The 15,162-nt window shown below is 45.7% G+C and overlaps 1 protein-coding gene across 1 annotated transcript; it reads right to left on the bottom strand.

Annotated features, from left to right (window-relative positions):
* Positions 1-1,100: 1,100 nt before the first annotated feature.
* On the bottom strand, positions 1,101-12,404 carry nlgn2a (neuroligin 2a; the record flags this gene model as incomplete). Its single annotated transcript, XM_071541977.1, has 5 exons — positions 1,101-1,935; positions 2,301-2,667; positions 4,094-4,247; positions 6,629-6,894; positions 12,219-12,404. Coding segments are annotated over 5 exons (1,808 nt in total), but the record flags the coding sequence as incomplete, so codon positions are not given.
* Between the last annotated feature and the right edge of the window lie 2,758 nt (positions 12,405-15,162).

Here is a 15,162-nt window from a genome sequence, read left to right on the forward strand (position 1 = left end):
GTGGAGAGGCTTTGTTGGGTGACTTCAGGGTTTTCTTGTTACAGAGAGGAAAAACAAAGAACAAAATATCCAAAGTGGAGACAGATATGATTTGATTAGATTTGGGAAACGTGCATTGACAGATACAGTGTCCTTTCCCCCGTCATCATCTTTAAAAATAATTCATGCATAGATCCCCACTGAGAAAAAACCCATTTATATACTTTCTCCTTTGTACACATTTATATATAACTATATATAATATCATTTCTCTATATCTATATTTTCAGCAAAAAATCTTTCCACAAAAAAGCAACAATCAAACAAATGCTTGGAGAAAAAAATAAAAGATGAAAGAAAGAAAAACACAAGAGAGGCCAATTTGGCACTTTGTCATGAGAACACACAGCATCTGTTAGTTGACAGTAAATAGGAATACTCTAGAATTTTCTTTAGTTTTTCCCTGGATGGGAAAACAAACACAGTAGTACATACTTGGCACCAAGAATGCTGGTAGAATGACAGTATCAGATATCAATGTTTTCATAGTTATATTCTTACTGTATGTACTCTATGGCCCCCCCTTAAGAAAAAGACTCCAACAACTCAGTAGTTTATGAATCCTTAGAGGGAGCGCTGGGGAGAGGGAGAGAATCACACGTTGAATGAGAGGAACAGAGCTGGGATAAGAGGCAGATGTAGAAAAGAGAAGGCTATTAAGCACATAAAACACCAGGGAGAGAAAAGAGATGACACCAAAGTAAAAAGGGGGAAAACATTGAGAGGGGTGAAAGACATTCGTCCCATCGACAGATTTCAGGGGGCTTTAGTCTGATTGAGGGAACAGTAGACCTCCTTTGAAAACAGTGTCTTTGAAAATATCTGAATCACCCCCAAAATGGTCATCCGCTGCCTTGCAGTTCAGTAGCATCTCCACACACCACCAGTGGAGGGAGCTGCTCAGTTTGACAGCAGATGATGGAGGAGGTCGAGTTGTTTTTGGAGAAACAAGAGAGTAAGAGAACGGAACTAAGGCCCAGATCCAGAGGCCTCCTCATCCAGATCGGTAGTAGAGCCAGTCCTCCCGGCCCCTAGGTGGCGCTGTGTGGGGCCAGTCCCTACTATACCCTGGTGGTGGAGTGGGGGTGGGGCAGGGTGTTGTTGTGGCCGGTGGAGGGGTAGGTGTTGAAGGCGTGGAGGGGCTGCATGCCGGTGATGGTACTGGGGATCATGGTGATGGTGTTGGGTGTCATCAGCGGCACGTCGTCGGGGGCGCGGCGCAGCGCCAGCGTGTAGTCGGGCGGGCAGGCGGGCCGCAGGATGTCGTGGGGCCGGAGGGGCTCCATGTCGTGGTGTGCGTCGTGCTCCGAGTGCTTCATCTGCAGAGACATGATCTCCTCCTCCTGGCTGTGGGCCAGGTCGTTGGCGGGGCCGCCCCGCTGAGGGGACAGCCGGTGGCGTCGCATCTCGTGCCGCTTGTCACGCTTGTAGTAAAGCGCCGCGAAGGCCAGGATGTTGAGGAAGAGGAGCGACGCGCCCACGGCGACCGTTACACTCAACTCGGTGGAGTAGTCCCGGGTGTCCCCGGGGAAAAGGTCCTGGTGCGGACGCTCCGAGCCCTCGGGCTCCGGGTCGGACGGGAAGGTAGGGTAGGGGTGGGGAGTGGTGCGGCCGGGCGTCCTGGGCCACGGTCTGGGTGTGACGGAGCCCGGGCCCGGGGGCAATCGGGTGGTGCTGGTGCTGAGGAGGTCCTCATGGAGGCTGTGGAGGTGGGGCACTAACTCCAGCCAAAAGGCCACCTTGTTGGCCCTGTAGTTGTCTCTGACGCGGGGCTTCAGGCCGATGTGGAGGTACTGCTTGTCTTTCGAGTTGAACTTGGTCCAGATGACCTCCTCGAAGCGGTTGGGCTTGGTGTGGATGAACTTGGTGTCCTGAGGGACCGGCAGGTTAGGGTCCCTGGTGGAGAACAGAGGACATCTCAGTTACAGGATTTCAAGTACAGTCAAATACAAGGTTTTAATCTGTCTGTTTCACAAATTTCTGTATTAAGTTACCATCAATCATCTTCATTTTCTATCTTTGTAGTTTGATATCACACTTAATATGAACTTAAAGCAGAAGGAGTGAAATGTGCCTCGCTACAACTCTATCAACATCTACATCCTACATAGTGGCGGCAGAAAGATGGCATAGTGGTTTGTGAGATTGTCCCCCAACCAGAGCTTTTAGCTTTTGATCCCCCCTGAGCCCTTACGTGTCAAAGTATCCTTTCAGTATTTGAGAGAATCCTGAGAGAATTTCCTCAGCAAGGCTCCACCTACCCGGTCTTGGCGAAGTTGGTCCAGTAGGTCATCACCACGGCGCTCAGCATCACGTCGTTCTTGGAGAAGTTGCACGGGAACAGGTCTGTGGCGCCAATCATGGGCACACCGAACACGTAGGGTATCTCGTCCCCGTGGGCGGCGTCGGCCCACTCGGGTCGCGTCTCCGTCTGGCAGTGGTGGTAGAAGGTGTAGAAGTAAACCGGGGACTGGAACTCGGCGTGGAGTTTGGCGGTGGCCACGGCCGGCGCCACCCACTGGTGGTCTGTGAACAGAGCGAGCAGGGTCTTCCTCCGCATGTCGCCGTTGTCCCTGTCTGCCCAGTCTGTGTACATGAACTTAATGGTCTCCCTCAGGATGTCTTTACCTGGAGGACGGACAGAGAGAGAGGAAGAGTAGAGGGAGAGAGTGACGAGACAGAGAGAGGGGGGAAAAAAAACAGGGAGGAAAAAACAAGATGGGAAGGGCAAGGAGAGGGATGAGCGAGAAAGATTGGGGGGGAGAAATCGAGACAGAAGGCGGGGGGGGTCATGGAGGAAAAGCGGGAAATTGTGTCAGGTTAGTGAGAAAAGACAACAGGAGAGAAGTAATGGCAGGGATAGAACATTTTGAGAGATGAGAGTGAAATAGAGGGTCGAGGGAGAGAGAAGTACATGTTGATGAGTTGAGGCGGAATGACAGGAATGGAGAGGAATGAAAGGAGGTGTGTGTGTGTGTGTGAGATAGACAGACAGATAGTGGGAGAGAGAGAGAGAGAGAGAGAGAGAGGACAGACTGAGCGACACAAAGGGCAGGGGAGAGAATATGCCTCTCAGCGAGCAGAATGAGTGACGGGCACTTGAGAGGGAGCGTGACTGCATTATCCAAATGTGTCGGTATTTTGACTGTGGCCTGCTGCGAGGGGTTTGCGGGCCGATCTGTTAGGAACAACAGCACTGTGATTGAGAGCCGGCTGCCTGGGGGACGATGAGAGACAGCATTACTGCCCACGGTGCCTCAAAGGCCAAAACAAAGACCCACCGCGGCGAAAGATAATCTAGATGATAGGCAATCTCCTTAGTATGCCCGTCTTGGTTGATCCACTTCGCCGGTTTCGTATTTTATCTCTCTTTTCATCCTTTTCCCACATAATGTTTTAATGGTTTGTATTTCTCTTGGATGCTGTGTTTTTTTTTTTTTTTAAGCCACTGCACACGCTGGGGCAGGTCTTTGTTTATGTGTGTTAATGAAATATGTAATGTAGAAAGCATATGATGATGCTGCACATGGACATAAAACATGGAATTCTTGTTTTCTTGTAAACTAAAACACAACAGAACATTACTTTTACGTTGTTTTACATTGTCATGATGCAAGGAAGTATGGGTCAAGCACAATCCCTACACCTAAATTAAGAATAGTTTTATTTTGGGCCATTTCGAAGTGGAATATGTTGCTTTATCTGTTCAGCAAGTAGTAAATTGTCTTTTCAAAAAACAAAACACTGCTTTTTTAATAATCCAAGAAGGAGATGTAATGTGTGTTTCAACAACACTGTCATCTAGCTCAGGTTTCAGGATGCTTATTTATTGAAGCGTCCTAAATAATGGATTGTACTGTTGTCTTTTGTCATAACTGTACATTTCCCGACTATTTTTACATTTTCTCTTTGAATATTAGTCTTGTCTGTCTCCTAATAAACACTAAAGAATGAAAAACTCTACAAAGCACTGTCACGTGAGAAGAGGGAGAGGACAGAGGATGGAAGACAGGGAGGCGAGCCCTGGAAGGAGGATGATGCTGTGACTCCTCACCCTCGGGGTATCCGTAGAGGTTGTCGACAAAGTTGGAGATGGTGTAGTCGAACGCGGCGGCAGTGATGCCGTCGTTGTCCTCGCTGTCGTCCACAAACTTCAGCCCTTCTCCCTGGTTCACTCCTATCAGGATGTCATAGTTGAGGAACTCCCCCTGGTGGTGCAGGGAGGGAAGAACACATTGAGTATTGAAATGGTACCCAAGTCAACTTTCTGGGCAAGGCATGAATCAAGAAGCACTGTAGCTTCAAACATTGCTGATCACAATTTTGTCTTTTGCTTTCAGCTGTGAGGTTAAGGTTAGAGTAGGTTTATAATAATTTTATACATCTTTTTAGGTTAAATTAATGCCAAGAAAACATAAACCTGCAGAGTATAAAAGGATAAAGAACGGTATAATTACTGTTAGGATATTCATGTATATATAATAGCACCACTCAAGGCTCAATAGGAGACAAGGACAAATATAATAACATTTTACTGCTGAACAGATTTGTTCTGGAAACAGGTTTGCTTCAGCATAAGGTGGTTAATACATCAAATCACAGTTCTACAGTATTGCTGCAGGCTATGGCTCCTGTTTCTTCAGACCTGTAAGCACTGGGCTCGTGGGGCTTTTCAAGTCTACAGTGGCAATTAACACAATGTTTTCCACACGCACAGCAAGAGCTCAATTAAAGACTTTGGGTTGTAGCGTCCCTCAAATGAACCATACACTTTTTGATGCTCTCCTCTGATTACTTCTTAGAGGTTATGAATGGTTTTGGGGATCTAATGGGGAATAGCAGCCTAATAAAGTAGCAGCAAACTTCACACCTCTCTTGTTCCTCAGTATACGCTAATTTACAGCACTGTAAACTACAGTGCTAATCTTACCTAACCTGTAAAGGATTTTCGTGTTGATTTTTGTGTGAGTTCAGCCATGCTTTTCACTTTTTATACCGACGACTGCCGTACAGATACACCAAATCAATATATTTTAAAGTATTTTGATGATACAGTTCTAATATCTCTGTTAAGTAACTCAGGCAACCCTGGGCTGCACCAACTTGGTGTGAACAAGGTGGTTGAGTGGAGTGATAATAATGCTCTTGAGATTAACACAAAGAAAATGGAAGAGATTGTATTTGGCTCACCATCTGACTCTCATACAGTTTCTATTGTTATCCATAATGAAAAAATCAATCAGGTATTTTCATATAAATACTTGGGTGTAATGATAGACCATCTGTTATCTTGGAAAGACCACATTGAAACTGTCTGCCAAAGGACAAAACAAAGAATTTGGTTCCTCCACTGCCTTAGGTCTTTTGGGGCGAGTAGACAAATTCTTCTTTTGTTTTTTACTTCTGTGATTATGAGTGTTCTACAGTATTGTAATAATACATGGTACAAGTGTTTGTCCACTACTTTAAAGTCAAAACTGCTCCACCAAATAAAAATCTGCTCAAAGATTGTAGCCCAACCACTTGAGAAACTCTATGAATCAGCCTACCATAATAACATATTAAGGCTGGCCAACAACATCGTCTCTGACCCCAACCACGTCCTGAACAGTGAATATAAATTGTTATCATCAAATCAGAGATATAGGGTTCCATGATTTAACAGGGTTAGACTGAAGCACTCTTTTGTACACCAGTCAATCCTAAAATTAAATATGGAGCTTAATCCCAGATCAAATGTACGTTGAAGGGCCTTGAATATTGACGTCTGTGATTGTTAATGATATGTTGAATGTGTGTATTTTTGTGTCCTGTCTTAATTTTTGTCTTTTCTGTGATGTTGCAAATGGAGCTGCTGTGATGCAAGAAAGATTTCAGACTGGATCTGACAAAGTATTATCATCATCATCATCATCATCATCATTCACCTGTAAAGGACTGTCACTAATATATCAATATATGAAACTAATTGTGATAACCATCATTGTTGCATTACCATCTGAATTGCTTTCACACATGCTTATTTCCAAGGGTGGAAGTAACTAATTACATTTACTAGGAGTATTTTTTAAAGTCAGTAATTTTACTTTTACTTAATTACATTTTTACTGAAGTACTGAATGAAATTTTGTGGTTCTCCATAAGCATCAGAAACTGGACCATCGTAAATTGACAAACTGTGGAGCCATTTGTAGTGAACAGTCAGTCAGCAAAGGAGAGAAGAGTAATCTTGCTTTACTTTGTGCACTTTATTTTGTAATTTCCAAATGTTCTAATTAAAGGAGTCAAGGTTGAACTCGGTCCTCTAGTCCTTTTAGAATTGCATGGAAAACATCACATCTAACAATGTTCTCTTTTCTAAAAGAGTACATTTTACTCCTTACTCTACTTAAGTAAAATATCAGCAAAGTAACAGTACTTCCACTTGAGTAGGACATTCTAGTACTCTTTCCACCACTTCTTATTTCTACTCCTCCACTTGATTTTACACATGAAGAGATTTTTCACAGGAAATCAGAAAGTAAGAACTTCCAAAATCCAGTGTAGACCATGTTTACATTGCCGCCAATCCTCCTCCACTAACACTCACCTGCTGCATGAGGATCTCGGGGTCGTCGGGCACCACGTCTCCGTCCACCACGGGGCCGAAGGCGATGTGGTAGCGGGCCGGCTGGATGTCCTGGTCCACCAGCTCCCGGAAGTTCTTGCGCCTCAGGCAGTCGACCAGGTCGGCCGTCTCTGTGTAGGTGCAGCCCACCTTCCTGGCCAGGGTCTGGGTGTACTTGAGGGGCTGGTAGTTGACGGACCAGCTGGAGATGGCCGTGCCACTCTGGGCTATGGCCCTCTGGAACAGACCTAGGAGGACGGAGAGAGATGGGGATTTTTTAAGGTACTGTATGCGGAGAGACGCGACGCATTGGCCCTTCATATCCTAAAAATATGTTTGAATGTCGGTGGTCTCGCTAAATGTCACGTGTGCATTTCGTCAAGGGACTTTGCACAGACTTTACGGACGGAGCTGTGTGAAGTTGTCTTGTCTGACTGCAGCTGGAGGAAAGAAGAGCCTCTGCTTGATGTGTGAATCATATATAACTTCTCCAATTTCTCCTTTTCCATTCTCAAAATTTTCCTTTTTTTTAATCTAATGTCACTGGAGCAAGACTGATAGATACAGCATGGGACTGCAGACCCAAAGCATCTCAGATATGGCTTGCTATGGCGCTGCAACTCAGACAAGAGGCAGAACTGGGAATAAGCTTGTCTGGGGCGTCAAGACAGCCATTTTCCTCTCTCTTGCGCTGGCTGTTTCCTCTCTCTCTCTCTCTCCCTCTCTCTCTGTCTCCTTAGTTCTGCCTGTCCTGTGCTGTTTGAACCACTCAAGTGGCTCATTAAGGGGCCGCCTGCCTCCCTCGCCTCCTCCCTCGTTTTCTCTCGCACTCCTTTTTTTCTCCTCTCCCTCTCCCGGAGCTGAAGATTGGTCGGTTAATTATTAAGCAGAGCCGCAGAGCCCCCTTTCCCTGGGAAATCAATTACAGTAGGAAGTAGCTCGGAAACAGCTAGACCTACCTATCCGCACCGAGAGAGACAGAGGGAGAGAGAGAGAGAGAGAGACAGAGAGATGGGGGGGTTGGCTATTATTTCGTTCGTTGTCAAAAGTCAGTTTCTTTGTCACTCCCTAAGTGCCTCTTGCCTTCCCCGCTCAGTGCCCTCCTCTATTTGGCTACTTCTCCTTTCTGCTTTGCCATGTCAGAGCATTTTTCTCCTCCTTCTCCGCCTCTTTTACCTCCCTCGACTGCGTTACACCCTCAGCGCATCTCCATTTATCTTTCTCTCTCTTTCCCCTCTTGTCCTCTTCTCCCAAATATCTCTGCTGCGTGTCTTCCCCTCTATCCCCCCCCCCCCCCCCCCCCCCATCACATCAGTATCTCTAACAACAAAACCCCCTCTTTCCCTCCAGTCTGCCACTTCCACCCTGCCATCCATCCTGTACGACTCCGCTGTCGGGCTTGACTTGTGTTGACTGTGTTGTTGACATGATTGGTGTCCCTTAAGGGAGGGATGGGGGTGGCGGAGGGGTGGAGGGTGACAGGCTCCTTACCTGGCGCCCCCGGGGGATGTGACTGACAGGCGGCGTCTGGAGGGCTGATGTTAGACCGTTAGACGTTGATGAAGACGAGGACGATGATGAAGACAGGGTGATGACAAGGCGGAAAGAGAGAGAGGAGTGAGAATGGGCGGGTGGCAGCAGCGTGGGGAGGGGGGTTGTCAGCAATGGGAGACAAGGGGTTAATACAGGCTTTCCCAACCGTTAGGGTCCCACTGATGTTAAAGTGGGGATCCATAAAAAAATATGTGATCAAACTAAAATGACTATAATCATTGCTGGCTGTCATTTGGACAGAGGACAGAGCCTGCACATAACCCTGATTAAACCCTGTTCACCTGAGGAATGAAACGTCTTTATACAACAGGTAGTTTTAGCCAAGCAATCTGATAATGAGGCTGATAATTCCCATAAAGCATGGCTAGTAGGGATGGGACAATATGCTTTTCTCACGATATGATTTGCGATATGGGGTTTACGGTTCAATACAACCAAGATACGATGCAATGAATAAAAGTTCAGTGACAACAAAGTCTGACTGTGACGGAATTATGTTTATTTCTGAGCCACGATTCTTTCTAGCGATAGCATTGGCTCGCTAGAATGTAAACAATAATTTTAAAATGTCATTACAAAGTGACAATAATATAATATTGATGGAGAGCTTGTGAAATTGTGATGGGCAAGCCGTCTCATTTGTGATTACTACAGCAGAATAACATGGAGCTAATATCACGATTCATTTTTCTGTCCCACGATACGTATTGTGATATGATATTGAATTTCGATATATCGTCCCATCCCTAATGGTACGTGATGGGTTGCTATGCTAATTATTGTGGTAACCAGGGAGTTAAATAGTGATTTTTTATTCTTATGTGCGTGTGCTACTTTGATCAAACCTTTTCAGACAGTTAACAAGCATTGTATCTGTCCACTGTATAAGCCATAATACCCATAAATACGTTCTTTACTGTGATTATGGGCACTCTGGAGATGCCAAAGGTACTCCTTAAACTATAGGCCAACCCTGAATATCAGCATGTTGTCAACACAGTTTTCACATCTTAGAAATATTGGGGTCTCTTGAACTTTCTGACCTCCAGATGGGATCACCTGCCAATGAGACAAAAATGGTTGGGCGTGCCTGGGTTAATGAGGAGGGGTTAACAGACATTAGCGGTAAAAAAAAACAAAAAACAAAAAAACACACATAATTATGGAGGTGTTGAATGGACACAGTGATACAGCAGTGCATGTGATGCTCACTCAAGCTTAGGCGACACACATTTGTTTTCAAGACACATCTATGCAGACAAAATGAGTCAAAATTAGAGAGATGCGTGAGACGTCTGCTTGATGCTTTAGACTCTCTCTCTCTCTCTCACACACACACACACACACACACAGACAGAGTGGTGATTGAAACAGATGTACGGGTCTGTGAACACGCTCCCTCTAATCTCTCTCTTTCTTTTCATCCACTATTTCTGCTCTGATTCGGTCCGTCTCTGCGGTTCGTGTGTGTGTGTGTGAGAGAAAATGAGGAGAAGAGAGAGAGGGAGGGAGGGAGAAAGTGAAAAGGAGAGAGAGATAGAGAGAGAGAAAGAGAGAGAGAGAGTCCTCTAGCAGTGGAGAGAACAGAGAAGTTATGGTCGGAGGAGGACGGCTTCAAGAGCGGCGTGATCAAAGGCGGCGAGTGCGTGACCGTTTGGCTGCGGGTCGTCAGCCACGCTGATCTCGATGCAGATCAAAGCCGATTGGTCCGTAGGCCTCTCTCTTTGGTGGTGCAATGTTAACACTTAGGCCTCGGGGTGCGTTGTTGGTGACGGGGAGCGCACAAGGTCAGATGCATGTATATTATCTACGGAGGCGAAGCATCTCTGCTGCGGAGCGACGGACCGCTGAAAGAGCCGAGAGCGCTCGCCAAAGTCAGGTAATGTGGGGTAATGTCGGAGCTACGGCATTTAACTCCATGTCATTTATCTTCCATAGACATGAATGACATAGCCTGGATCCAACCTGGACGCGCTCATTAACCGCACAACCGTTTTAAATTCCTCGATTCAGGGGACGGGCATTTCCTTTGAGCATAGAGGTATCAAGCACTCTGGACTGGACTGGTCCATCTGTGGGCTGGATGCTGCTCGCCTGAGTTTCCATCTATCCACATGGGTAAATCAAGACCTTGCTACTGTGATTCAGTTTTACTTTACACAATGTGTGGTTTGTCACAACAGCAAATAATAGATACAGATAAGAAAGAGAAATGCAGAGTACTGAGGATAATACATGAAGTAATCGCAGCAACCAAACATTTTAACTAAACCCCACCCAAATATGTGGTGAAGCCTGACACCTAATGGTGAAAAGTGGGTACTGAACTGGCCATCTGCTACTGGCTGGTCTTTGGTGCCAGGTGATGTCACCTTCTACATCACCAGCAGAACAGGTAGTGACATCACCTGGCACCAAAGACCAGCCAATAGCAGATGTCTCAACCCATGCACCATGGAGGGCCGAGAGTCTGCGGTGTTCCACCCAAACACTACAGCAGGTGATTAGCACAGCTTCAACCAGACAGGAGGAACTAATCAGCTGCTGCAGTGTTTGGCTGGAATGAAAACCTGCTTGGTTCTCCATGGCACATGGTTTGAGTCTAGAGTCTATCCTCTGATAGATCAAATATACAGACGTGTATCGATGTGTGTAAATATGCATTGCGGCTATTCAGGGATTAGTCAGGAGTGATCGAAGCTGAGGGCTGAAATATCACCAGTCCAGGTGATGATGAATTCAGAAAGGCAGCCACAAAGACGGCCCTGCCAGTCCCATTAATTATGAAATTTGTGGTTAACAAGTGAAAACCAAAACAAGCCATTCACGGGGCTGGATCCAGGCTATGAATGACCATGTCCATGTCAGGTTAACAACAGACAGGCCAAGAACCCAGGCCACTGAGAGATGATGTTCTCCATCACCATAAATACAAGGTCCTCAATTTTTCTCCAAATTTTATCAATCTTCTGCCTTTAAATGCCTGCATTTTTAGAATTCTAGAAAGTACATCGACTTGGAAAATAAATACTGATGTTTTGACAATAATGGTCTACAGGGTGTTGATACCCAAGTGTGAATGTCTCTCCATATAATTGTTTTACCTTTTTACATTTAGTTAGTCTTAATCCTACTGGACATTGCTTTTTTCTGTTTCACCCTATTTTGCACTCTTGATTTTACACCATATGGGCTCAGAACATTTAGGAGAATCCACTAAAGGATTGCGATGCAGTTGCGCCCGTTTAACCTTTGCAAACGAGACAGAGAAAAAGTCGGTCCAATTTACAAACCACCCACAGTGGATGGAACGCGCACTTAATTGCACCGCCAAGGAAAGAGTGACACACTGCGCCTTTGCTGTTAATGCAATGTAAATGAAGTTATCTACATATACTTCTGAGCAATAACTACCACTTTCAATGCAAATAAGGCTGATCATAAGATGTGTCTGAGTCACAATGACAGCCACTAATTGTGGGAAGTGTCATCGGAACAATGGCGGCAAGGCGAACGCATCGCCGACGTCAAAGGTCCTCAATTTTCTCCAAATTTTCTCAAGCAAGAGAACGTTTATTTAGCAAGAGAACGTATATTCCAAAGGAGAATTGCTTTATTTGATATGACAGAGGCTGGGATTGTTGGAATGTCTGGTTTCCACTACAGTTGGGCTGAAAACCACCGTCTAATGCAGTGAATGCGTGAAGCAATTTATAAAATACATTCTGCTATATTCCTGTAAAGTGGTCCATTTGTAAAATTCCCTGACATTCCCTGACTTTCCCAGATAATTTATCAGATTCCCTGACTTTCAAAACTCCATGATATTCCAGGAATCCCATGACCAGTGCAAACCCTGTGCCTTCGAGTGCTTCTGCCTCTATATGTTAATGCCTCTATAGAAAAGAGAGAGAGAGAGAGAGAGAGAGAAAGAGAGATGTAGATAGAGACACGGATAGATAAAAATTAAACCAAGAAACAGAATGCAACGACAGCCGGCGAGAGTCTTTGTTTTTACCCTCCGAGTGGTGCGAGAGGATGAGGAGGTTGACGCAGGACGCCCCGGCCCCGGAGCCGAAGATGGTGATCCTCTCCGGGTCTCCGCCGAAGTGGCCGATGTTCTCGTTGAGCCAGCGCAGGGCCTGGATCTGGTCCAGCAGGCCATAGTTACCCTTGGCGGACTGGTCACCGGTGCTGAGGAAGCCTGGGAGCGGGCAGAAACAAAGATGGAGACGGAGGAAGGGAGGGAAGGAAGGGGATGGAAGACGGCGGTTGAACAGAGAAAGCAAAGGAGGGAAGAGAGAAAGGAGTGGAAGTAGAAGAGAGGAGGATGGAGAAGCAGAGGCAGGAAGGATGCAGAGATGAAGGGAAGAGGGGAACAGAGAGAGAGAGAGAAAAGGGAGATAGAGAATAGAGAGTTTATTTCCAGTGTAGTATCAGCCAGTCTGGCAAATGTTCTCTAGTTTGGCCTGTAAATCAGCTTCTGACAGAGGGGAATTGCTAGACTGAAGAGAATGAATGTGCGTGTGTGTGTGTGTGTGTGTGTGTGTGTGTGTGTGTGTGTGTTTGTGTGTGTGTGCATACTACACCAACACCCATCAACAAGGAGGGACAGATTGCACTCAGAGAGAGAGAGAGAGAGAGAAGAGAGTGAGAGAAGAAATTGCTTTTTCAGCTCTTCTTCTAATGCCATTGAGCAGGGACTCTTTTTTTTTTTTTACACAAAGCCACTTACAGTACAGCATCCTGCACTCCTAGGAGTACAGGTGGCCCTATTCTGAATCACACCCATAACTGGATTACTAATGATGACATACCTTGACTTTGAGTTTGGGGTTTTACAGTCCCTTTTGTTCAGAAGAATCAACTGTCCCCCATAAATATTGCAATGACATAAAATCTTAATCATTTTTCCCCACCTTTTCCACAGTAGAACCATTGAGAAGATATTAAGAGCGACCAATACACAAGATACAATTTGAGGGCGTAAAGGTTGAGAAGTGGCATATCGTTGGGTATAACAAATAGGCACCTCCCATCAAAGATCATTTCTAAACCTCGCCATCTGTCTCAAGTAAAACTACAATTCCTTTCTAATGATCATCTCAGCTGAACCCTAAAAACAAAATGAATCAAAGCACATATCAACAAGCACATCATGCCAGCGCCGTCTCTTGTGCCATTCCCGCACTTTCCCCCGCAGATAAACACGATAAATAACACAAATTGCTTATTTTAATAAAGCATGTTTGGCTGCATTAATTATGACTGAATACAACTAAACAAGAGGCACTTGAGCTGCTGTAATCACCGTGATATATTATAGCATAACCAGTTATGCTAATGAGGTCATTCATTCAGCGAATTAAATAGCAAACATTTCTGTCAACACAAAACACATGGGTGACATTAACATGAACTTAGGAGTTAATTCTTAAGGAGTTATAATAGTGTCAACAAACTCATTAATATGTAAATTTATGCAGCAAGGTACTCCAAAATCAGATCATGTAGAGGCTACCTGTGGTGTGAGTATGATGTTTCTATCATGTATTGTTCTTTGGTTATTGTATTCATGCACCAGGGTGGAGAAACATAAAAATGCCAGAGGGACTGAATGGGCTACAACATCGAAGCCTAATGTTATCTGGTTACAACCACAACCGACACCTTCCCCGCATCCATCTGACTGTGAGCCTCCTCCTCCTCCTCTGTAATCTGATGAAAAAGGCTTGGGAAAGACAGAGGAGCTGGTCAAAACGCCGCAATACAAGATGAAAGCGCAGCTCCGCATGAATAGCCTTTAAAATGGCTGTGGTGAGGACTGGTGGTTAGAGGGGGCAAGAGAGAGAGAGAGAGAGAGGGAGAGGGAGAGAGAGAGAGAGAAGGAGAAAGGAGAGAAGGATAGTGGGTGTTCTGTGAGTCCCGGATAGAGGCACAGTGTTTCATCTGCCTCCAAGACACCAGGGGTTGGCTCACACACACACACACACACACACACACACACACACACACACACACACACGTACACACACAGGGCCACTGATCAAAGGCTGACACTACAGAGAAGACTCTCTCTCTTCTCTCTCTGTCTCTCTCTCTCTCTCTGTCTCACACACACACACACACACGTACACGTGCGGGCGTGTGCGCACAAAGACAGAGGAATAATGCAAATGCGTATACTCTCTCTCTCTCTCTCTCTCTCTCTCTCTCCCCTTCACACATGTAAACACAGCAAGCACACACAAAGCCCGTCCATATTTATCCGGTGCCCACACAGAGCAGGCGAACGCCCGTTTTCCACAGAAATTTTTGAAGCGAATGCGCAAACACAAAGCGGAACAAAACAAACAAGCTGCGCCTGTCTGCCGCTCACACACACACACACACACACACACACACAGCAGCGCTTTTGTGCAGCCGTCCTACAGTGACAATGAACATGAAATGACTCTTTTATCGCCGAGCTATGAGATCGCTTATGGAACTGATATGTTTGTACAGGTCTGTTGTGTGTGTGTGTGTTTATGTGTGTGTGTGCATACTTGTCATTATGATTTGTGTAAAGCCGATGTGTGTGTATGCAGAAGTGTGTGCGTCTGTGTGTGTGTATGCGTGTGTATGGGTATGCACGGCTGTATGTATGTGCATGTGTATGGTGTGTGTATATGTGTGTGTGTGTGTGTGTGTGTGTGTAGGAAAATATGCAAGTGTGCCCGCTGGATGACATAAGCTGCCTCTAACAGGCGATACCCCATGTGAATTCATTGTCAAAGGCTGACATGGGTGCCAGAGCTGTGTGTGTGTGTGCGTGCGTGCGTGCGTGTGTGTGTGTGTGTGTGTGTCAGAAGCCGAACCTGGCAGCATCGTGGTTACTGTATATCAGAGGGAGTGTGTGCCCCGTCCTGTCCCTTGGTCCAGTGAAAACGAACAGATGTGAAGCCACTGAATAATGTATA

This window comes from Centroberyx affinis, unplaced genomic scaffold, assembly GCF_046629955.1.
Source record: "Centroberyx affinis isolate AG114_WGS23_722 - 3 ecotype Tasmania unplaced genomic scaffold, CSIRO-AGI_Caff_v1 ptg003984l_1, whole genome shotgun sequence".
NCBI lineage: Eukaryota > Metazoa > Chordata > Actinopteri > Beryciformes > Berycidae > Centroberyx > Centroberyx affinis.